This window comes from Lactuca sativa, chromosome 9 (genome assembly GCF_002870075.4).
Source record: "Lactuca sativa cultivar Salinas chromosome 9, Lsat_Salinas_v11, whole genome shotgun sequence".
In the NCBI taxonomy this organism is placed as follows: domain Eukaryota; kingdom Viridiplantae; phylum Streptophyta; class Magnoliopsida; order Asterales; family Asteraceae; genus Lactuca; species Lactuca sativa.
Window position 1 is genome coordinate 4,902,291 of NC_056631.2, and position 24,968 is coordinate 4,927,258.

Consider the following 24,968-nt stretch of genomic DNA (forward strand, 5'->3'; position numbering starts at 1 on the left):
TAAACATATTTTAATATCTTATTAGACATATGTATAACAAATGTTTAATTGAAAAAAGAACGTTAAAAATATTTTAAATGTAAAAATACATATATAAATACATTTAAATGAAAAAGTTATTGAAAATGTTGTTTAAGGTATATATATATACTTTAAAAATGTTTTAAAAGTTTTGTTGTTTTTAATATAAAATGTTTTTTTGTATGTATTTAATAATATATATAAATATGTTTAAATGAAGAATAAACTTTAAAAATATTTTTAAGGTATATATATATATATATATATATATATATATATATATATATATATATATATATATATATATATATATATATATATATATATATATTTCATATGTATTTATTGGTTTTATACATATTTTTTTGATGTATGAATACATTTTATATGTATAAATATGTATCTAAAATATATTTATGCATTTATTTATTTAATAATATTAACAACAACTAGATATGTTGCCCATGCTCCGCGTGGGCCGTATGCGTCTGATTTGAATGTTGTTTTTGTTAAAAGATGAAGGTGAGATAATTCGATCCCTAATTTTTACAGACGGAGACGGATAGATAGAGACGGGAAAAAAACAAAAAAAATAAATATGCGGACCAATATATAAAAAAATATCAAAAGAAGAAAATGATAGACGGCAGAAAGTGCAACGTACGGTAAAAAAGAAAAAAAAATTAAATATGAGGACAAACTCGGACCTTGCCCGGACCGTTTTTTGTGTTTTTTATGAAAAAATATAAAAGTTTAGACTGTAAGGTCCAAAAATGTCAAAATGACTAAAGAATTAAAGGGTTGAAATTAGTAAGTTTTGAGAAAAGTGGCCAAAGTTGTCAATTCCTTAAAGTTTTGTGGCCAAACTTTGAATGTTAAGAGGTTTCTAAAAAATAAAGGACAAAATGTGTCAAAATGACTAAAAAATAAAGGGCAAAATTGACAAAAAGCATGTATATATAAATGAATGACCATTTTTGTCAAAGTCTTAGCAAAGTTATTGTACCTAAGATAGGAGAATTTATATATATATATATATATATATATATATATATATATATATATATATATATATATATATATATATATATATATAATAATAATAATAATAATAATAATGAAGCAAAAAAATTATATTTATTTTCATTTTTAATAATAATGGTATTTTTTATTGAAAATTCATAATATTTTAGTCCAATCTATGAAATAGATATAAATTAATTTGTTACGAAGGATAAAGGATGAGAGCGTCCTTCGTTCTCAACCCATTACCACATATGCTCCATATCAGATTTTCTCTTCTTTCTCCCTTTCATTTTTTGCCACTAACAATACATGGAAACTCTATAGTTCTTAACTCACTCAACCTACTAAATTAATATATATATATATATATATATATATATATATATATATATATATATATATATATATATATATATATATATATATATATATATACAAAACAAGTAAGGTACAAGTTTTAAAACACATGGTACGAAAGATATATATATATATATATATATATATATATATATATATATATATATAGAGAGAGAGAGAGAGAGAGAGAGAGAGAGAGAGAGAGAGAGAGAGAGAGAGAGAGAGAGAGCGAGTTTGTGAAACAACTAAAACAACCATTGCTCTCAAACATCTCAATCCACCGAGGAGAGAGTGATGTCTTGGAGGTACCAAAGATACCTCTACGTTTTTTTTGCATGCATAATGCAATATTTTACTAATTTTTAGGGCTCTATATAAAAAAATATTAATAATCATTAGTGAATATTTTTTAAATTGATTCAAAATATTCAGACTTTTCTACAAAACATAAACTTATAAAAGAAAGTTTAATTTAAATTTGATTAAGGAGCTTGAACAATTCAAAAGTATCTAATGAAATTATATTCAATAAGAAAAAATATATGCATACAACTCAAATCCAAAAGTTGGAGAAAATATTGAGATACATACACATAAGACAAATGTTAGGATAAAGAATCGATAAACACAAAATAAATATGCAGAGAAAAATATAAACACGAGCATTAACATGGTTCATACGTTCAATAGTCTTGTTATCCATGGGCGAATTACAAAGAATTTTTTACTAGACTTGTAGAAATTACAGTCATCACAAACAAATGCACATACACTTTTTGATTTGGCTACAAACAACAAAATCTAATTATAAAAATGAGTTAATCTAGAATTACTTGTAGGCCAAAGCCCACAAGCTGAAGACGTATCATTTGAATAGGCCTTATGATCAATGCATCACATACCTTAGAACAGATCAAGACATACATTGTAACATTGCTACACGAACACCACATACTTAGACTCAGAAAGCACAATCTTGCTCAACTCAGACAACATAACACATAGATAGGAAGTGATGTAGCAAATATTTTGTTTTAGGGTGGACCAAATAATATACAAATGTGAACGAGTGACAAAATTCTTCAACCCTAATTTCTTTTATTTAACACATATATATATATATATATATATATATATATATATATATATATATATATATATATATATATATATAATTTTTTGTGGGTGAGCCTCGTTAAATAGGACTCATAAAAACTTGATAGAAATCGACTGCAAGTTCTTATATACTCAAACTCAACTCATGATATGTTTCAAGCATCTACTTATCCTCAAGCTAAGGTAACTTGGAGTCAATTGAGCTCAAAACAAGTACTCGATACAAGCTAAACTCAGTTGAAGGTTTTGTTGCCAATAAAAATGTAAGCAAAAGGGCAACAAGGATATTGGTCTAATAAAATAAGGGTAAATGGTACAAAAATCACTCTTTTTACACAGAAATTCGATTTTGACACCGTGTTTTTTTTTATGTCAATTTTGACACTGTGTTTTCCAATTTGTTACAATTCTGACCACTTGACCGGTTAACCAGGTTACATGTTGACGTTGCATGATGACGTGTCAGTTTTGACGACGTGACATGCTGACATGATATGCTGACGTGTCAAAATTGAATTGTTTTTCCACAAAAAACACTAAGTTTTCATTTTTTTTTTTTCGATTTTGACACTAAGTTTAATTTTTTATTTCAATTTTGACACTATGTTTTTTTTGTTCCATTCGAACATCATTTATCAAATTTTGTCTATTTTCCATTTGAAAGTGTATAAATATAGTTTTTTATTACATTTTAAACCATATAAACATATTTTTTTCGTTTAAAAACCACATTTTTATTTAAATACAAGGTGTTTTTTTTTATCTTACATTCAAAGCATTAATTATATCATGAGAATCAAACTAACCATAAGTTTCTAATAAGATGAAAAAATTTGATAGGTTGCAAACTTGATATCCGAGTTTTGATCGACTACACGCCTCCAAACCTCCAGACACATTTTAAAGTTGCATATTTAATATAAAATACAATTTTTATATAACTAATACATATTTATAAATAAAAATACGGTTTGAGTGTAAAAAAAAATATTTATACAAAACTATGGTTTTTAAATGAAAAAAACATATTTATACGGTTTAAATGTATTTAAAAAATATTTATACGGTTTCAAATAGAAAATTTTCAACATTGAAAAAATTAGAAAAAATGATGTTCGATTTGGAACAAAAAAACATAGTGTCAAAGTTGAAAGAAAAAATTAAACTTAGTGTCAAAATCGAAAAAAATGAAAACCTAATGTTTTTTGTGAGAAAAAAATTTCAATTTTGACACGTCAACATATTATATCAGCATGCCATGTCATCAAAACTGACACGTCATCATGTCACGTCAGCATTTAACCTGGTTAACCGGTCAAGTGGTCAGAATTGTAACAAATTGGAAAACACAGTGTCAAAATTGACACAAAAAAAAAAAACACAATGTCAAAATCAAATTTCTGTGTAAAAAGAGTGTTTTTTGTGCTATTTCCCCATAAAATAAGTGCTTTATTACTTGAATTATGATTTTTTTTCGTATCTATAACAACCACGTATTTATATTTCGTTTACTTGTCACCAGAAATTCATATTTGACGGTAGAACATTAGATAATTATAGCAGAAGTTAGTTCACAAGCAATTTGAGATTCTTAAACATACACACACAACCTCTCACAAAATGTTACATAACTAACTTTATGTTAAATCTCTTTACAGATGCATATCGAGGATATTAATCTAAATCTATAGAATTTAAATATTTATGTTATTATTTTGTTTTAGATATTGATCTCAATCTTTACACATGCACTAGAGAGTTGAGATGTCGATATAAGGACATACCTACCTTCAATAATACGAAAAACTATAAACGGTCAAAGATGTTTTAAAAAGAAACCAACTTTTATTTATTGCCACAATGGAAATCTACTCATGTGGTTGCTTCTGAAATTAAAGTACAGAAGAATATGACAATAAATTCAAATCGAAAAGAGATTTGCTGCATTAAAGGAGGGGATGGAGGTTTTCAACAAAGTTACAAGTTTTTATCTATGTGCAAAAGGTAATAAGATACACCTTGTATTTGTTTTTAGTCGTTTTTTTTTGAACTGATAAACTAACCTACTCCTAAATACCATCTATGGTTTCTAACGAGATTTGAACACATGACCTCTCATTTGAAAGTGTCACTCCTTACCATTAGACCAAATGTCCTTTAATATTTGTCTTCAATCTCGATGCAACTTTTACTTACTTGTTTGAATAAATTGTATATATTAGTATAGTTTTTCATTCAAAACACTAGTCACTAGTGTGGTTCAGTTCCCTAAAAATGGATTGACTCGGATTAAATCGAATTAATCAATTTAATTTTGTGGACGAACAATTAAACTTCCAATGTATATAAATACTTACAACATCTAAATCTAAATCTTCTAATAAAACGTTAATATTATTATTTGAATAACATACTTGTTTTATAATTAAAAAGCACAATAATTATTTATAGATTTTATAGAAATGAGAGATGCATGTCTTCAGCTCAACGCAGCCGTCTTAACCAGTGTTTAAAAATGATCAATTGGATAAGCAAAAAAAAGTAGTAAAGATTGTTCTATTGTTTATTCTAATCCAGCCCCATTTTATCATTGCAGAAATTTGGTTTTGTTGTGAAGCCTAAGAATATCTATCTTTTATTTTTTATTTTTTCCGTGCCACTTTACTTTAGCATCAAACAAATATTCTTCGTTTAATTTTAAAACCCAATAAATAGTCATCTTTAATTTTTGAGTAAATTACACGAATGGTCCCTATGGTTTAGGGTAATTTGCACGTTTGGTCCCTAATTTATTTTTTTAACTCGGAAGGTCCCTACTGTTTGTTTTTGTTACGCTCTTGGTCCCTGTCTTACATAAAAAGTCTATTTTTCCCTTTATTTTTTAATTTATTTAAATAAACACACCCCTAATCTCACCCTTCTCAGCTTACCTTATCTATCCTATCATTTTTTCCTATTTAAATAATAATCTTTTTAGGTATGAGGGACCAAACGCGTAACAAAAACAAACAATAGGGACCAAACACGTAACAAAAACAATCAGTAGGGACCTTCCGAGTTAAAAAAATAAGTTAGGGACCAAGCATGCAAATTACCCCAAACCATAGGGACCATTCGTGTAATTTACTCTTAATTTTTCCAGAGTAAAAATATTTTAATATTAAAAACTATAATTTTAAAAATAAATATAATTAATTAAAAAATGATTAATAAAAACACAAAAATATCTCATTAGTTAAACAATAAACATTACATAACACTTTGAATCTTTGTCTCAATCATCATGTCATCTGAATCATCAACGAATATATCCAAATCTTCTTTTGATTCATCAACCAAATCACCATGTCAATCATCTCGGTGCGGGACCAAACCGCACCCCAAACTACACATAGGGTATGGTTCCTGCCAAATCAGGACACCATGGTGTTCGGTTCAATGTACACTCCTTAATATGTAAAGTGTTGATGTAAAAAACTACAAGATCTTTTTAACTCCTATTCAGAATTTAACCATTAACAATTCATCACCCTTATTAATTCATGTTTAGTTATTTAAATTAAAAAAAAAAGGATAAACAAGTTTACCACATTAAATGAACAAATACTGTAAGGTTGAATGACTTGAGAACAACCTTGAACACCACTTATAAGTTATATAAGTACTACTATCCACATTTTACAAGTTAGCAATCGTTGCCTTGCCTACATATTTACAAAATTTATTTACCCATATGTGATCCAACATATGATAATTTTACCGTTTTATACCACAAACACACAACATTCAGCATTACACATTCTCCTCTCCTCTCCTCTCCTCTTTGTCTTTGGTTTTAAAAAGAGTTTTCAGGCTTCACAAAGTTATGATATTCCAGTTGTGTCATCTCCCCACCAGTTGTAGGATCAAATTTGCATCTATAAAAACTGCACACCAAAGAATAAATAATATTCATATCCATCCACAAAACAAATAAATACTAATATTCATCATCCTAAAAAAATAAAATTTGGTTGATTATTCACCTTCCATCCATGCCAATAATAACCACTGTATTCTTTTGGTGCCCAAATGCAACAATGTACTGACAACCTTCAACCAACCGGAACTGGGCTACCGACCACTCTGAGCTGAAGTACTTAGGCAACACTCCTGAAATATACATTTGTCTTTATTTCATATTTGTAAGGGCCCCAAAAAAAACCTTGTTTCATAATTTCCTTACTGAATAAACTCACTCTACCTTTAATGAAGGAGAGAGACGAGCTTGACGAAGAAACAGGGGTAGTATTGTTATTGTGATTCTGGTCGGATGATTCAGTAATAGCCTTGCCTTTGTCTATTATGCCTTGGCTGGGCTTCAGGCTAAACACATGAACGGTGCCTTTGTCACTAGAAACTGCCAGCCATTGGATTGTAGATGAAAACGCTAGGCTATATATTTCTGCTCTATCTGCACCCCTTCTTACCTGCATAATGCATATCATCAATCACCACTTGCTTTTAGTAGTACTACTATAATACAAGAATGAAATTATAAACTTAATCATCCACATATTGTGTAGACTGTAGATAACCAACTATGGTATTTATATCTGTGAATCCACACAGAAACTGTGAACATTATATTCAAAAGGTATCTGGAATAGTTCATTGGCGTACCTCCTGCAACAGTGTCCCATCATGTGTATCGAAAATTCGAATTAGAGTTCCTTTGGTGCTGGCTGTAGCAATCATATGCCCATCCTGTGCCAGAGTGAAGCACGCAATCCGTGAATCGTGAGCTAGAATAAACTTTGTTTTTTTCGAAGCATAATGTTCAACCCTAACTTGCCCCTTCTGCAGACCTGGACAAACAAGCACAAAATTACTCGACCCCTGGGAAACCTCACAAAGCCCTTTTGGATTCGTAAACGTCTCAATTTGATGCAACAACTTCAAATCCGAGAAATTGTATACCAATATCTTCTGTTCCAAAACCACGATGATTCGGTCTCGTCTTAGCCGAACTCCACGAACTTCAGATCTAAAAGACAGCTCACCAATGCATCGGCTCTTATGATCGTCCCAGATCATAACCTTATTGGGAGGATACTGTGGTTCCGGACCACCACCGACTAACGCAAGTATATTGCAACGAAATAGCATCTCCACTATCGCAATCCCGCCTCCGTTCTCGAAATCTCGACGAAAAATCTCGCGGAAAGGATCACAGTTGTAGATTCTAAATCCATGATTGATACCAGAAGCAAAACAACCGTCATCTTGATTGAAGGATACGTGAAGAAGCGAAAGAGCTGAAGGAGGAGGAGGAGAAGCATGTTCATGGAAATCTGGATCCTCCATGTGAGGTTGTGGAATTAGGGTACTGTCATGAACCGGAACCCGATCCGGATCTTGAGAAGATCCGTTTACATCGTGTATACCTACTTCATTATCCGGAAGAAACTGGTTAAGCCAATCCCTAACATTATCATCGCCCTCTTCGTGAGTGTACTGACTTTGCTGTTGTTGAGTAGGGTTTGTTTTGATTGGTGGTAGCAGTGACGAGAAATCTTCGCTTCCATCGACGGTGGGGACTACAGAGGAGTGATCGTCTGAGTGATGATTAGGGCTAGGGTTTGGCCATGAGGGAGAGGAAAAAGACGAAACGGTTGCCATGGTTGATTATCGGAGCTTGCAGATTTACGAAGACTTTATCCACATCCAAAATTTTGTATTTGTAAATATTTTATATCTGAGCTAATCTTACGATTTGGTACACTGTACATTTACAAATTTACAACTTTGCTCCCTGCACTTCTCGTTTGTCATTTTAGCTCATACTTTGAGTTAATACAATAGTAATAATTTTGTTTTGTTACTCGTTTAGTATCAAAATAAAACGCTAAATAAAAATAGCGACGTACTTTAATTTAGGGTAAAGAAAATAGCAAAGTACACTTAACCTAATGATTCTTTTGACTTTCACATCGTAGTTCTGAAGTTGAAATGAATAATGATGAAGTATAGGGGGTAAAGGGTGAATTAAAAACACTAAAGGGGGCAAAGAAAATTTCCGTAAACTAGCAGTATTCGCTAATTGGGGTACACGTAACACGAAAAAGAAGTCAGATGCTTTGGCTTGACTCCCACCCACGCAATCCAATACCAATCTTCCTGCTTCATTTGTGACTTGTACCTTGTCTTTATGCTCCCTCATATATCTTGCTTTAAAAAAAAAATGGAATTGACATAAAATAAGATTCTCAAATAATAACTACTTATGCAATGTTAAAAAAAAATGATAATAACTATATTTTACGAAAATGTCGGTATATATATATATATATATATATATATATATATATATATATATATATATATATATATATATATATATATCATGAATTTTAAAATTTTCAATTTTCAAAATTTGATTTCTTTCAAAAAGGTGATTTGAAAATAAAATTTTTGGATGTTGATGTGTAAGTTCAAAACACTGCGAAAATATGGTTTCTTGAAATGGACTCTTATTTTTAAATCTTTTTTATGATATAAAGCAACTATAAGAAAATAGTTTTTTTTTCAGAATTTTCGAACTTTGTTCATGACTTTTCAAACTCACTTAAAATTTCAAAATCAAATAACTACATAAAGTTACTCCAAAAACTGGTTTTCTCCAAATTTCGAACTGCATTTTTTTCTTAAAAAAGGTGGTTAGAAGTTTTCAAAGTTATCTAAAAACATTTGAAATATGTCAAATTTTAGTCTATTTAAGGTTATATTTACAATTTATTTAAGAGTATATGTGATTCAGTACATTTACATGTGAGTGTGAATCAAAACTGAGTGGGATATGACATACATATAATTGTGTTTCTCAAAATTTCTTAATGGATAGATTATTAAAACAAGATAATACCTCTGTTCAAGAGAGGATACATGAATTAATTGCACACTAATGATACACAATGTGTGATCTCATGGTTTGGCCCTAGGCGTGTACATCGTGTGCGGTTGTACAAGACCAAGTTATTTAGCGGGTCTGATTTTTTTTTTTTATGTATATTAAAATTAGCAATGAATATATATATATATATATATATATATATATATATATATATATATATATATATATATATATATATATATATATATATGTATATATATACTACTTATTATGCAAATTTAGTCAAAGACTAATAAGATACACCCCTTAAAGCATCATGTATAATATTTTATGCTGTGAAATCTAATCTGGTCAACAATTGAAAAACTCAAAAGTTAAGGGCAATGATTCTTCCACGGCTTATTTTTATCCATCCACAGAATTTTATTATTAATTGACAAAATTGCCCTTGATGACTTCATCTAAAACTTTGTAAGTGTGATGTCGTATCTGTTGGTTTCTTCATAGCTCGCCGGCAACCCCTTTTCCTACACCAATCCTTTTCTATGTGTTGTAAATCCATCCCCACAAAATCGGAAGCAAAAATACTCCATTTCCAATACAATCCAAGGAGCCAAAACCGTACCTGGGTTAAAACATCTTACTGATGGTGATCTTGCAGCTTGAAGAGGATGAAAACATCAAAAACTGTCACGACCGAGGATTAAGATGAATGTTTGTAGGGAAGGGCTTTGAGCAGCATCGTGCTCTCTTTTCCCCTTTTTGACCCAAAAGACCTCCCCTATCTCATTGTTAGTCATCCTTGTTCCATTGAAAAAGACGATGACGGTGAATACGATGATAAAGATCGCCGACGATGCACACAAACAAACCCGGGAGAGCCCCTTCGCCGAAGATTTCGCCTTCCACCCTTGTCTTTTATCTATTTTGGGCTTTTGTTGCGGTGGTGCTGTTCAGAGATTTCATCGGAGGTGATTAGCGGAGATGCTTTAGAGATTTATAATGGTGGCGTTGGTGTGAGATTTTTAACCAAATAACTTTTTACTCCATAAACACCATTGATGACATCACTTGTAGGTGCAGAGGGAGTTAAATGGAAGAACTAATTTACAAAACAATAAAAAAGTTTTCACTGTCAACATTGTCAAAGGATTATTTTTCAAAGTTTTCAAATTGATTAATGTATTTTCTGCAAACATATTGAATGAAGGGAAGAAGGGTGTTTCTCCGACAACCCCAAGAAGAAGAAAGAAGGAGCCTGCTGTGTTTGGAAATAAATGTTTGGGTTTCTCTCTTCTGTAAATCTAACAAGGGGCATAATTGTCAATTAAGTTTAAACTTCAGTGGATAGATAAAAAAGAACCGTGGAAAAATCAGCGCCCAAAAGTTAAACCAATGTTTCTCAATTTTTGTCTGTTGGTCAAAACCAATTAAATTGGTTATATCCATGTATATATATCATCTCTTCCGCCACCAAGAACCGGTAATCCCTTTTATCTACACCTAACCACCAATGCATCACAACCATGTCTCTCTTCTCTTAATCAACGAAACCCTAACTACTGGAATTTCGACCACCACTACATTCTTTATACCTCTTTCTGCCTACAACCATCACTTACCTTATTCTTTATTTTGAAACCCTAATCTGCCCATCACCTACCGCCTCCATCGCCATTATCCTCAACCCCTACTGGTAATCAACCCTTCACCACTACCGAACATCTTCTCCATGGAAACTTACTTTCTCCCGTGCACCCCTTTAAAGCATACACTCTCTCTCTATTCAGCAAATTATCTCCCCCTTTTCTTTAACCTAATTTCAGTCGTCCAGTACAACGACACCATTAGACGACTTATCTGATACCATTTTGCACCCCTAATGCTCCAATACCATTGTCACCAGATCGGTGAAAACACACAAATACAAATGCAGTAAGATTTTAACCTTGGAAATTGTTATTTTTCATTTTTATGCTTCAATTTGGCGCAGGGGTAGTATTTGACCATGGTGTATTGGTGTTTTGCAGCTTTGGTGATTTTTTTTGTATATGGCATGAGATATGGAGGTCATCTTGATACATGCTTGCAGAAAAAGAAATTCAAGCTTTTAGAGTGTTTTTGAGCTATATAAATTGTGACCAGCCTTAAGAAATAATTGAAGATCTTTAGGTGTTTATTTATATCCCTCTCCACATCAACGATCTTTTTCTTTCTGCCTTTTCCCTATATCTTCTCTGAGATTTTCTTGTTCTTTTTTTGTAGGGCATTATGAACACCAACAAGATGTTTACGAGTTCTAAGGTAACTCTTTTTGTGGTGATCGATTTACAGATTGTTCTGATTGTGATAAGTAATATTTTTTTTACTTTTTTTTTTCTCTTTATCTATTATGACATTGTTAAAGAACATGAAAATAAATTAAGTGAAAGCTTATAGAATGACCTTATAGGAGAGATCATTGAATTTGGTTTCGGGATCGTGTTGTCCCTCCACCCCGAGAAGGAGGGGATAGGTGGCTTATCCATATGTTTCTAAAAATCTATTAGGATTTTTAGATGTTAGTAATATAGCTTAATTTTTTATTTTTATAACTGTTTAGCTTTAATTGTGGTTGTTATTACTCCATTTTGACATTGTTTTTAACATATTTTGGGTTTCTCAGGGTATATATGGACAACCATTAAGGAGATACAAGCCCATAAGACATCATCATGGTATCTTCTTTAGCTTTGGTTTTTATTGATTTTATTCATCTCAAAATGAGTTTTCGAGTCTTTTTATTTTGACTTTTTGAGAAATGGTTTCTTGAAGAAAAAAATTCCTAATGAGTCATATGTGCCATTTTGTAGGATGTTGGTTTTCCCATATTTTGCTATTCTTTACAATTTGGATAGGTGGCTTCTCCATATGTTTCTAAAAATCTATTAGGATTTTTAGATGTTAGTAATATAGCTTAATTTTTTATTTTTATAAATGTTTAACTTTGATTGTGGTTGTTATTACTCCATTTTGACATTGCTTTTAACATATTTTGGGTTTCTCAGGGTATATATGGACAACCATTAAGGAGATACAAGCCCATAAGACATCATCATGGTATCTTCTTAAGCTTTGGTTTTTATTGATTTTATTCATCTCAAAATGAGTTTTCGAGTCTTTTTATTTTGACTTTTTGAGAAATTGTTTCTTGAAGAAAAATTTTCCTAATGAGTCATATGTGCCATTTTGTAGGATGTTGGTTTTCACATATTTTGCTCTTCTTTACAATTTGGGTAGGTGATGCCTTATCTTCTCGATGCCTTTAGTGTGATTGTACTGGTTGGAAGATGCTAAGCTTGTAGAGTTGTATCCCATTTATTGTTTAAACAATTTCATTAAATCAATTACTGATAATGTGATATTGGTTTATTTCACGGTTTGTGGAACCAATCGTTTGTAATTTTGATGAGGGTACCTGAAATTTCTACTTTCTACATGTATATTATGTGTTTACCATTAATTTTTGTTAATTTGTTTGCTATGTAGGCTACTGTGGCCAGGGCAAACTATGGTTCTACAAATAGCGTTTTTGATGTCAAGGTATCTGCTTTGCTTTCACAACAAAAAATACATGTGTATTATTTGTTTTCCATTGATTTGAAGCATTTAAACTTGATTGTCATATTTTAATTTAGTAGTTATAATGTAACTAATTTTCTCTAATTGCGTTTAATTAAGTTTCAATTTTGTAGTTAAAATGTAATTATTATATCTAATCACATTTTAGAGTAAATTTGTAAGTTACCTTTGAGTTTTGTTAAATCCGGGGCTTTCAATGTAAGGCATAAATTATGGAACTCAAATATGATGTTTTGATATGTAAATTATCATCTAAAACTATTAATGGCTATTAATTCGTTACTAAATCATGAAATGGTTTTTTGGTGTTTAGGTGTTCGAAAAGGCTAAGAAGCGATGGTTTTTCTTCGAAAACAAATCATTCATGTGAAACTTATTCTAGGTAATTTGCTTTCCTATTTTCTCTAATTATAAATTATGGTACATATAACTTGAAGTGTGCTTTATTTTTCTTATCTTATTGACATTTGAATTAAATGACTATTTATTATATTTTGTTTGTAGATTTGCAAAACTTGTTGTAGAGGTGGAGAACCCAAAAGGAGAGCTGATGGGAGATGGGAAGAATCAGTCATTTACCCCTAATGCTCATAATATTGAAGCTCGATTTTTGGATAAAGAAATTTAACTAAGTTTCTATTATTGTTTAAACTAACCAAAAACCAATGTTTTAAAAACTGGTTTTTTAGTTGAACCGGTATGGTGACCGATTCCCGGTTTAACCTGTTCGACCGTCGGGTAAATCGGTTTTTATAATTTTCATTTTTTTTCTATTTTCCTACACACACACACACACACACACACACACACACACATATATATATATATATATATATATATATATATATATATATATATATATATATATATATATCATGATTTGACGTTTACACGTTCAAACATTAAAAATATGGGAAGTGATTCGTACACAACAATTTTTTATTATACACAACAATTTATGCATTATATAGTTGTACAATACAACATTTTAAAGCATCAATTGTTGTGCATGGAGAAAATTTTTTATGTACGAATCAGCTCCCTAAAAATATACATAAAATTAAGTTGTAAATTAATCCAAAAACATTAAAATAACACATAACCAGAAGTTTTAGTGTTTTACATTAATCCATATACGTCAAAAAGAAAATAAAGTATAATACCGAAACAAAGTATAGTTTTAGATGAACAGAGAACACATCAAAAAACTTTATAACATACATCATATGTTTTTATTTAGAGAAAACAAAATAAATTTGAAAAAAAATCACCAAAGTTTATTATGCAAATGGTTTTTTTCCAGATGTTTTTATTTGGTTTAACCGGTTTGTTTTAACCGGTTCGACCAGATTTTTCAAAAAACCGGCCGGTTCAATCCGGTTCAGAAATCGTTGTAAAACCGGTGATAATTGAACCGCTCATTCTCCGGGTTCCCAGTCCAACCGGTTGGACCGACCGGTTCAAACCGGTTTTTAAAACATTACCAAAAACCATCATTCTACATCCTATATAGGAATGTATCATGGACATGTACCAATCCAAGCTAAATTAACGATCCATGACGAAACATCAGATGAGTGATAGATGAGTGAGTGATTCACTATTACACTTTACACATTAATTTAATAAACTGATCATGGAAGTTTAAACAAAAGGGGATGATTAAATGGAAGCAATTTATGATGAATGATTTGGTAAAGTAATATACTTGATATTATTCTGTATATTTTGTATATTTGTGAAGGTTATCACTCTTAAATTGAAATAGTACAAATATGTAAACCATATAATACCATCTTTATACACATGAGGTAAAAAAAATTGTCTTTGTTGCTCAAAACAAGCCTCTAGAAACTAATTTCTGAAAAAGCTCTCCGCACCCATCGTTTGTCGTGGGTAAACGGCTAGTGTATATATATATATATATATATATATATATATATATATATATATATATATATATATATATATATATATATATATATATATATATATATATCATTTACCACTTTTAGGACAAAAAAGTCTTAAATTTAAGTAGTACAAAATTTGAAGCATGAATTACAAATGTTTTATGCATTTTTATCCCTTAAATGTCTCATATAGAGGAACAACATCCGTCAAACTTATCTGCAAATGAATCAGTCAAAGCTAAAACTATATTCCCACATTTATAGTCAGTTGAATTAGTCAATAAGAAATACAATTTATAAGGCATTCTTCTCTCAATCTCGGTTATCTTCATCAAACCTACCGATTACACCCAATAAACTCCCAAATCATTTCTCAAAGCTATCAAATCTCAATGCTTGCTTCTCCGCTACTCCCACTGTCCCTCCTTCATTACCACTATCAACCATCCACCGGCATATGTGTCATCACCGGAATCATACCGTGCCGCCTTCAAACACTTTCCAGGTACTTTTCCTATCTTTTGGATTTTCTATTTTTATCTCTTTTCTTTTCCTTGATGTTTCCACCATAATCACTCTGCTCCCTTCAATATATACTTGAGAATTTTCGTTTCTGATACCATATTTCAATTTAGATTCACGATATTAGCCAAAAATTTGTCAATTAACCACTGATAGATTATTCATTTTGTATATGATGTAGCATGTCTGATTATGTAGAGTATCTGTAAGAAATTCAAGGTTGTGGGAATGAGAATTTTGAAATCCCTTCTCTCCGCCCCTATATCGGCTCCCTTCCCCTATATATCCCCTCATATTCTCTGTAATTGTGAACACGAAAGGTAAGTAAGAAATTCTCCTATCTCTTTCTCTCAATCGAACGATGTCATATGGTTTTTATAAAAGATATTTCATATTTTAAGGGATGGATGGAGGATTCGATCAACTGATATTGGTTTCCTTATTTGCAACATTAAAACATCTTTGTTTAACTTTAGCATCTGTTCATCTTCTTCTTCGAAGCCCTAACTTATGTGAAAATGTTGTAAAGAAAAGACAAACTGTTAATGGTTGAAGCCTTACCCCCGCACACACACATTGGATTTTGATTCAAATATCCTTTTTGCAGGTTTTTGGGATTCTAACCACATGATTTCTGGATATAAGTTTTCATCCTCAAAGAAATTATTTTGAAAAAAACCCAAGTTTGATCTTGGGAAATTGGCTGTGGTAAACGACTTTCTTTTTATCTTTTTCCTTTTTGTTGGTTTTCTAGGTATGATAAAGAGAAGATATCGGTCAGTCATCCACATTGATTATTTATACTCTTATGTGGCTGTCAATCAAGGAAATTACATATAAAGTGTTTGTAGAAATGCTTGCGAGAGAACATAACAAGAGGCGAGTATGAGCTCTACAAAATCTTTCTATATGCTCTTTTTTTTTAAGAATTTTTTTCCTTATTGCTTCTATAGTTCTTATTATATGGTCTTACCAATTTTAAGACACTACATATGTCTCTAGAAACATTCTTGCTTTAGAGTGTTTTTCAAGCATGTGATTTGAACTAGGAACATATAATGAGCTGTAAACTTTTTATTTATGGTTTCTTTAAGTTTGTATCTTACTATTGAAGCATTATTTTGGGTGCAATAGTCACACTTTACAAACTACAAAATACATGAAGGGAAAATGACTTAAAAGCCCAACGAAGTTTCCAAACCATTCAAAAAACTCCAATCTTGTTTTGATTGTTTGAAAAAACCTAACGAACTTAACATTTTGTCTAAAAAGTCCAACAAAGTTCCAAACCGTACAAAAAATCCCAATTTTGTTTTGTTTAAGTTCGTTGGGTTTTTTTTGAACAGTCAAAACATGATTGTATTTTTTTAAACGTTTTGGAAACTTCGTTGGCCTAACAAGTCACTTTTCCAATACGGTAATAAGTCACGTCATCTGTTTCTCTTATTTGACTTTCAGGAAAGTGTAACTTCGTTGGGCTTTTTAGACAAAATGTTAAGTTTGTTGGGTTTTTTTGAACAGACAAAACATGATTGGGGTTTCTTGAACGGTTTGAAAACTTCATTGGGCTTTTAAGTCATTTTCCCATACATGAATTATTTAGCTTTTCACTTTAGTTTTTTAAAAAGAAATCAAAAAACTTCTTCAGATGGATGCTCTTGATGAAATGAGGTAAATTTTGGTTTATATTTTCTTGATGCACTATTTTTTTATATAGTTTATAATCTTGGTCTAACAAAGTTTCAATTCCCTAGGATAATTGACCGAATGGAGCTCTAGGCATGGTGACCCATGTGGAGAGATCTAGAAATGAGTTTACCTGTTTAGGTTCAAGAGTCACAAAGATTTACGTTGCATTCCTCTTGGATATTGGAATGTTTCAAATCTTTTAACATGTTCTTTTTTTGGTTCTTCCAGCAGCTTATTTTGCCACAGGGTACGAGATCATATGTTGATCCTTCTTCCTCTGCAGTCAAGCTCCTTCTACTTGAGCTTCTTTTTGCTGATAGTCTTCTTAGTTTACCTACATCGATGAGGATAGATCATATTGTATTTTTCTGAAGATATGAGTACATAGATTAGTTATACAAAGGTAAATTTGGAACATGAAACATGTTTCCTATAGAAAATGATTAGGTTCCGAAAAGAAGGTCGTGTTTACAACCGTAATTTATTTTCGAGCTTTAACTAATGATTTGTATATGATTGAATCAGGGTCGGAAGAGAATGGTTCGTTTCACAGGTATGGGAATGGAAAAACTCCATGAATGACCAGAAAGGAAAGCACATAAGATCTTGGAACTTTGTTGTGTTTTTTCTTAATTTGAGAATTAATTTGAGGTTATTCCGTAGGTTTTAAATTTGTAAAGGATAGTTTGGTCATTATTGCAAAATACACGAATTTGGGTCTGTATAAATTCAGGATTATGTTGAATTGTTGGAGTTTCCTTAGTGATGTTAAAAAACGATTTTTTGAAAGTTCAAATGTGGTTGAAAAGGTTTTAGAATTAGATTGATAAGTATACTTTGGTCAAAATTAAGGAAAATGGAATAAAAGAAATAAAAGTTAGAAAGGTTTTCTTTGTTAAATGTGAGTTTTGTGTTATCCTTTTTAGATCTAATAAAATTGACTCTGGTCTTATTAATGTCAAAAAGGCAAATCAACTATGGTTGAAAGTTTTGTGGGAAAAGGTCTCTGGATTTTACATATGTGACCATAATGGGAAAATCGGATTCTTGAGGGTGATTATGGTAAAATTGACAAAATTGGTCAGTTTGGGAAACCCTTGATTTCCGCATTAAATTCCAGATTTCCCTGACTTGCTACAAAAGCAACCCATGATGGCTAACCCTAAGAGGCAAATCCTAAATCTCGTTTATTATAAACGACTCTTCTCTTTGAGAAGAGATACACAATCATTAGCTCTCTTTTCTTCAAACGAACATAGAAACCTTCTAGCAATTTGGCTTACGATTTTTGTGCCTAGATTTGTAATTGTCCTTTTGGATTATTCTAGGCCGAATTTCTTGCAACCCAGGCGTAGATAGAAATATTAGTTCGGAAAGTGTTCACACGATCCAAAGGGTATCAGATCTCCAACATAAACCCTAATACTTCCAACAAATGGTAGGCTGTCCCAACACTTGGTGTTGTTGGCTTCATAGAGAGAATATAAGTTTTTATGGTTCCAGATTTGTCTTCAAGACCCATCAAAAACTCATACAGACGCTCATCCTCTTTGGTTTCTGCCATTCTTTTCTCTAAACCATATGTACACTTACACCCCGCTCCCTAGTTCAACTTAAAGAGAGAAAAAAAAGGAAACGGGAGGAAATGAGAGGAAAGCAAGAGAGAATGGTGCTCCCGAGTTTCATTAAAGGAAAGAAGTGGAAGGAAATGGAAGGAAAACTTTCCCTCCTACCTTTCCTCCCGATTTGGGAGGATTTGAAAAGAAAGAACAAAATGGTTAACTTTCCTTCTATTTCTCTCCAACTCGGGAGCACAAATGACAATTTCTTTTTCCTTTCTTTTCTCTTCTTTTCTCTCCTTACTTTCTTTTCTCTTCTCTTCTTTTCTTTGCTATAACTCGGGAGTGGGGTGTTAGGCGTAGGCGATGCCGACTGTATTTCGTCCCAAATTCTCCGTAGCTTGTCTTGTCAAGTCAAAGTAAGGGTCTGTTTCAGTTCATATCCACGAGGGGCACTTTCCTTAACGAAACGTTCTTCAAGGTCTTCCCATATTTCTTTGCCACTCTTGGCATACTTGATACTACTTCTAATTTCTTTCTTCATAGCGGTGGTGAGCCATCCATTGATTATCACATCACACCTTCTCCACATCATCAGATCATGCATCTTTCCTCAGGCGTCTCAATGTTCCATCAACGAAACTGATTTTGTTTTTGGCGAAAAGGAAGTTTTGCACCTCTTCCTTCCGGTCACCATAATTGTTGTCGTTTAGAATATCATTGAGATGCATCTGCTTTGGATAGTCAGATACATGTATGTAGTAGATGGAGTTAACATCGATTTGCTTGCCGATTAAACCATCTTTGGCGGCGTCGCTTTCTTCTCCGGACTTGGTTTGATTTCCGGCTAGGGTTGATAACCCACTCTGATACCATAATATATATCAAAACTTCTTAATCATATTGATAAAATGTTTGGAATATAAATACAAATAACGAGTTAAAAAGGAAGAGATAATGACTAAAGCAAAACAAGATATATCCTAAATAAATGATATATATGAGTAGATACGGATGAAATCTTTTACATGTTTCCTTTTCGTCTTTTAGGAGGCTTTTTTTGAGAGGATCCGAGAGTGAAGAAGGTAGTGATCTTGGTGGTTTTCTTGGTTCTCTTGTTCTTGGTGAGGTTGTTGACAGGTAGGGGTGACAATTGTTGACACGACACGACAAAAATACACGAAACGAAACGAAATGAAATTGGGACGAAACTGATTCGAATTCGTGTTCGTGTTAAGTGTAAAAACACGATGTCGTGTCGTGTTTGTGTTTAAAATTCGACACGAAATTGACACAATTAGCATTTATTTGTCGTTTTTTTTTCATGTTTGTCGTTTTTTAATCGGTTCGTTTTCGTGCTAGTTAAAAAAAACACAACGTTGTGTCGTGTCGTGTTCGTGTTACATAAAACATTGTCGTGTCGTGTCGTGTCAGACAAAAACACGATACGATGGCCCGATTTGCCACCCCTATTGACATTGACAGGTGAGTTTGGAAATTGGATGGCTTAGGTGTGTACTGTTTATGGTTGCTTTTGCTCGTAACTTTGTGGATTCGGTTTTGTATGTGTCGGTTGCTATTAATTCGAGATGGTCCAAGATGGTGTCTTTAAAGGTGGATATTTTTATTTGGGGATTGATGTTTGATAGATTTCTGACTCGTTTGAACCTTTTTTTGTGAGGTATGAACAATCCTTCTTTGGAGTGTTCGTTATGTAATGGAGGGATGGATTCTATGAATCATCTCTTCTTTTCTTGTTCTAACTGTTGTGAATTTATTGGCTTGGGTGCTTAGATGGTGGAAAATTGATATGGCTTTGTGAGGTTCTTTTTCTGATTGGAGCCAATGGTTTGTTGGGTTGCACTTGAGAACGTTGTACAAGGATGTGCTGGAAGGACTTTTCTTTATCATGTGGTATATGTAGCTTTTTAGGAATAAGACCTTGTTTGCGAAAGGGCATCCTAGGATAGGAAGAGTTTTCTGTTTGACAATATTGTCTCATAACCTTATTTTTTGTGTTCTAATATAGGTCTAAGGGGTCATTTGATTGGGTTATGTGGTTAAAGAATCCCATGATGACCACTATGTAATGTTTATATTTTCCTTTTTGTATCTTGGTTAGTCTAGCTTCTTGCTATCGAGTGTATTTTTTCTCGTTGATAAAATTTCTGCGATTCTAAAAAATAAAGACTATGCTATACATATAAAAGCATATGGATATTGTTGAACAGATGTACTATGTTGGAGTCTTTTGATCATATGTAACTTGTCATTGACTCTTATTAAAACGATTTAAAATGATATCAAAAGAAATTATAATGTCATAATAAATATGGAAATCGGAAGCACATGATGATGGCCCAATGAATCATATTGAGGATTGTTTGGTTATACTATAAGTAAGCATATGCAATTAAAAGTGTTTTTGCATTAGGGTAAATTTAAGCATTTTAAGTTGGTCAAAGTCAAACCATACAAACCACGGAGCTTTTTGCATTAGGCTAAATTTAAGAATTTGGATGCACTATGAACAAATTTGATGCTACAGAAAGTACAACATTTGTTTCAGGTATGCAGTATGCACAAGCCCCAAGTAAGCACCTTGCTCTGGGCATCACATATGGTAAGTGTTGCATTTAATCTTAACGAGGTTAGAAATAATACAACAAGAAGAAGAAAGAAACCCCAAGACTAGTTGCTCAAATCTGGGAGTAATATGTAGATAAAATGGTGTAGGTGTTGGTGTTGTGTTGCTTCCCCTTTACATTCACTTGTTTCCTGTAAAAGAGAAAGCTCGAATCAGACACATAATAATAAGATAATGATTTTGCAGATGGAATGAGTAAGTACATACCATGGAGGGTGAATACGAACCATCATCCCAACATCAAGATCCACATCACCACATATTCTTGAGCTAAATATGATGCTCAAATTCTTCGTTTGCTACATATATATACAGTTGTAAGGGTATAAGCGACATTTACTAGATATAAATAAAGAATGTCCAAATCTGGTAGTGGTCAACACACCTCCTCATTTTCAATGGAAGAACATGAACAGACAGTCAGCTTTCCTTCCCAAGATCTGGACAGTATCTTCACCTCAAAACAACCCTCTTCATCTGAATTTATTAATAAACAATCCAAGTTGTCTCACTTTGGCTTTGTACTTTGTATGATTTATATATAAAAAAAAAAAAAAAAGATGTATGTAGGGTGTACCTTGTTTTTGCAATTTGCTCAAAAAATATAAATCTCTTTCCTTCTCCATACGCATTACATGCTGCAACTTCCCACATAAACCAAACCTGCAATTATCAGATTTCAGAACTCTGGTATAAACAATACAATACAATACAATAGAAATTAGATCAGCATCACCCACCCTGTATGAGTATGTCTAGAAACTGCATACATATGCCCCCCATCTTCGTTTGTAGAAGCAGCCCCTAAAGCTTCATGAAATTGATCAGCTATGGTCTTCTGTTTAGGCTCCTGAATTTGATGCCATAGATCACACTTAATAACTACAGTATTTTTACTGGAATATGTAAATTGTAATAACAGAATTACATGTGGTGGTGGTGGTGGTGGTGCCTTGTCTTCTTCTGATGACTCTGAATCACTGACCAAACAATCGGGATCATCCTCTATGTCTATGTCTGTGTATATATGATCACTAATTGATAATATGCTTCTCTTTTTGTCAGCAAGCTGTTCGGAGGTGGACTTTGTTTTATTGCACTGAATTGAAACAGATCAATATCATATGTGAAATTGTGCCCTAAAAAACAAAAGACCAAATAAATAAGCTACCTTCACAGTAGTTGTAGTTCCATCTTCCTCTTGAAAGAGGTGGTCCTTATGCAACTGTGTCCTAAAAGAAAACTTGCACTTGGCTTTGGTTTTGGCTTTGCCTTGGCCACCTGGCAGCAGATGAAAACCAATTGGAAGGGAATATTAAGTCAACATCAATTTGTTTCAAGAAATTACCTTTACATGACCTTTTTGATCTGGCAGATACAGGATGAAACTGAAAGGAACCACAATCAGCCTCTGAAGTGAAGTATTTATTACTCAACTGTAACCAATTTCCTCCCACCTTAAAACCACACAATCAACACTGTTAGAAATATAACTTAAAGCCTTGTTTCTCTCTCTCTCTTTTTTTTCCTATTAAGAGCTGTCTGTCTGTATGTACCTACCTCATTATCAGAGACAATTTCTTCATCTGAGTTGCATCCCTGGGGATTGTAGGTGAATTTGCTTTTGGTGCCAAAAAAATATGGGAATTCAACATCATCTTCCACACAGGTATCTGCTTGCCTCTAATAACAACAAGGTGACAGAGAAAACCTATTGTAAACCATCAAAGTTTGTAACATCAACCGGAATGAATACAATTACAATATCATAGCAGTACCATAAGTCAGAATTGATATATATATATATATATATATATATATATATATATATATATATATATATATATATATATATATATATATATATATATATATATATTGACTACTGTCCACTTTGAGAGACCACAATAGTTTTCCTCTTCAGTCAGCCAAATTGCATACTAAATTTTTGTTAAGAGTTAAAGCCATTGACTTTGATAACAACACAAGGGAGTGATGATGAAATGTGGTCTCGCAGAAGTTTTCATAAAAACATACCTTTTGAAGTAAACACGTTTCATGTCGTTCATGCATGTCTTCACTAGCATCTGCATAAGATCATACCATGGTTCTTTAAATCGTAATTTTGGGTGATAAATTAAAAGGATTGCAATCAATGGTGGAAGTAGTGATTGAATGAATTGTACCTCTGAGCATATCAAGTTGAGAAAGAATTTGTACTTTACCCTGCACAATTTTATATATAATGAGCTCTAACAACAAAATAAAGTATAACTATAGCAACAAACTGTTGAGCAGATAGTTATATGAAGAAACAAACTCTCATAAAAATCCTTTCTGTTTCTACTTTCTAGAGGTTGAATTTGCACACAAAACGCACACACACGCACATACACACGAACTTAGAGAAGAATATTAACCTTTTCTTCAGCTGAAATGCCCAATGAGACGTGATCTTCTGGCAAGTCTCCATCCAAATCATCATCCTCTTAAAACAAATACCAAATCCAAATTCAAGTTTGCATTTCAAAAACAACATCTCAGTAGTTCTCATCAATGAGATCAAGCTGAAAGTAAAGCTAAAAATCGAACAGTGCATCTATAATTACGTTACCTGATATACTCTGATCAGAATTTTCATTTTCCTGCAGTTGACAAGTAGTCACTAGCAACGACAAATTCAACAAAATTTAAATGTCCATTTTGAGGTGATTTCTACTTGAATTGAAACAAATAAGTTGTGATTCTGATGGGTGGAGAGTGTTATCACAAAATAAGTGCTAAATCTCACATTGCTTACCGGAAATACGGTGGCCCGCCACATTTCTCCTTGGTAAGAAGGATGACCTCCGCGGGTATGGTGTTCCACCATTCAACGGCGGACCCTTGGGCATCGGCAGGCAGCTCACCAGACACCAGCTGGGTTTATGTCTGTACACGGCCCTGTTAAAATAAGCCCGTAAATGTAAAATGGCCCATTCTCTTAAAATACATACATGGACAGAATAATGGTATAAAAACTTTTAACTTTGAATAAATGTAACTTTTCCTTTATATATATATTTTTTTCATTTTTTTATTACTTTATCCCTTTGTGCATTTCTGGCTCAGTAAACCCTTACGTTTTGGCAGAAAGGTTGAGAGCCTTTTTTTTTTTTTTTTTTTTCCAAAATTTTGGTTGATAAAAATCTTTAGGGTTGACAGAAATATTTGGTTTTATCGGGTAAATTTGCAAACTGGTAATTTTTTTTTTTGTAAAAGTATATGGTATAATGAACCTAAAATCCACAAAAGGGTAAATCAATATAACTTTGCACAACTTAAGGACTTTTATGTCATTATATATATATATATATATATATATATATATATATATATATATATATATATATATATATATATATATATATATATATATATATATATATATAGTTGTGATGGATCAGACCTCGATGTTTTCTTGAGAACACAACACAGAAAGATCGTTAAGGGACATCCGAGTGTTCTCCCGGGACGTCACTCCGACGATCAAGTTAGTTTTCGAGAGAGAGTTTTGGGGTAAATTTCGTGAGGAAGAAGATGGATCCCTTCCTTCAGCTGGAAGA

General features: G+C 32.2%; 3 protein-coding genes and 1 long non-coding RNA gene across 9 annotated transcripts; 2 read left to right on the forward strand and 2 right to left on the reverse strand.

The window, feature by feature from the left end:
* Nucleotides 1–6,116: 6,116 nt before the first annotated feature.
* LOC111920259 (autophagy-related protein 18a) lies at nt 6,117–8,231 on the reverse strand. The gene is made up of 4 exons (XM_023915847.3): nt 7,183–8,231; nt 6,764–6,989; nt 6,546–6,672; nt 6,117–6,446 (listed from the first exon to the last, which is right to left on the reverse strand). Exons 1-4 carry the CDS (start codon nt 8,179–8,181, stop codon nt 6,356–6,358), a joined length of 1,443 nt encoding a protein of 480 aa, XP_023771615.1. The 5' UTR covers nt 8,182–8,231; the 3' UTR covers nt 6,117–6,355.
* A 2,516-nt stretch (nt 8,232–10,747) lies between these two features.
* On the forward strand, nt 10,748–13,789 carry LOC111920260 (uncharacterized). The gene is made up of 8 exons (XM_023915848.3): nt 10,748–11,347; nt 11,443–11,584; nt 11,678–11,716; nt 12,078–12,129; nt 12,460–12,511; nt 12,941–12,994; nt 13,347–13,415; nt 13,538–13,789. Exons 3-8 carry the CDS (start codon nt 11,684–11,686, stop codon nt 13,659–13,661), a joined length of 384 nt encoding a protein of 127 aa, XP_023771616.1. The 5' UTR covers nt 10,748–11,347; nt 11,443–11,584; nt 11,678–11,683; the 3' UTR covers nt 13,662–13,789.
* Nucleotides 13,790–15,058: 1,269 nt separating this feature from the next.
* On the forward strand, nt 15,059–17,902 carry LOC111920261 (uncharacterized). 4 transcript variants are annotated; one of them, XR_006187386.2, is made up of 5 exons: nt 15,059–15,451; nt 15,650–15,788; nt 16,076–17,295; nt 17,386–17,560; nt 17,683–17,902. It is a non-coding gene; the product is annotated as an uncharacterized LOC111920261 (long non-coding RNA). The 4 variants fall into 4 exon arrangements; XR_006187385.2 differs by having other exon boundaries at nt 16,076–17,139; nt 17,223–17,560; XR_006187384.2 differs by having other exon boundaries at nt 16,076–17,560.
* Nucleotides 17,903–21,184: 3,282 nt separating this feature from the next.
* On the reverse strand, nt 21,185–24,303 carry LOC111920262 (uncharacterized). 3 transcript variants are annotated; one of them, XM_023915851.3, is made up of 14 exons: nt 24,164–24,303; nt 23,978–24,028; nt 23,784–23,851; nt 23,550–23,589; nt 23,401–23,450; nt 22,924–23,046; nt 22,712–22,820; nt 22,535–22,644; nt 22,292–22,462; nt 22,104–22,213; nt 21,941–22,026; nt 21,749–21,840; nt 21,571–21,662; nt 21,185–21,494 (listed from the first exon to the last, which is right to left on the reverse strand). In XM_023915851.3, exons 1-14 carry the CDS (start codon nt 24,255–24,257, stop codon nt 21,416–21,418), a joined length of 1,275 nt encoding a protein of 424 aa, XP_023771619.1. In that variant the 5' UTR covers nt 24,258–24,303; the 3' UTR covers nt 21,185–21,415. The 3 variants fall into 3 exon arrangements, with proteins under 3 accessions (XP_023771619.1, XP_023771620.1, XP_023771618.1); XM_023915852.2 differs by having other exon boundaries at nt 23,978–24,008; nt 24,164–24,297; XM_023915850.2 differs by having other exon boundaries at nt 24,155–24,272.
* Between the last annotated feature and the right edge of the window lie 665 nt (nt 24,304–24,968).

Excerpts from the sequence above, each read along its gene's own strand:
- LOC111920262 (XM_023915850.2), bottom strand. The coding sequence starts at position 24,257 with ATGCCCAAGGGTCCGCCGTTGAATGGTGGAACACCATACCCGCGGAGG. Across the intron at positions 22,214-22,291 it reads CACCACCACCACCACCACAT|GAGCCTAAACAGAAGACCAT; the intron begins GTAATTCTGTTA and ends CATCAAATTCAG. Across the intron at positions 21,495-21,570 it reads GTTCGTATTCACCCTCCATG|GAAACAAGTGAATGTAAAGG; the intron begins GTATGTACTTAC and ends TCTCTTTTACAG.
- LOC111920260 (XM_023915848.3), top strand. The coding sequence starts at position 11,684 with ATGAACACCAACAAGATGTTTACGAGTTCTAAG. Across the intron at positions 12,512-12,940 it reads GCCCATAAGACATCATCATG|GCTACTGTGGCCAGGGCAAA; the intron begins GTATCTTCTTAA and ends TTTGCTATGTAG. Across the intron at positions 12,995-13,346 it reads ATAGCGTTTTTGATGTCAAG|GTGTTCGAAAAGGCTAAGAA; the intron begins GTATCTGCTTTG and ends TTTGGTGTTTAG.
- LOC111920259 (XM_023915847.3), bottom strand. The coding sequence starts at position 8,181 with ATGGCAACCGTTTCGTCTTTTTCCTCTCCCTCATGGCCAAACCCTAGC. Across the intron at positions 6,990-7,182 it reads ATGGGACACTGTTGCAGGAG|GTAAGAAGGGGTGCAGATAG; the intron begins GTACGCCAATGA and ends TGCATTATGCAG. Across the intron at positions 6,673-6,763 it reads GTCTCTCTCCTTCATTAAAG|GAGTGTTGCCTAAGTACTTC; the intron begins GTAGAGTGAGTT and ends TGTATATTTCAG.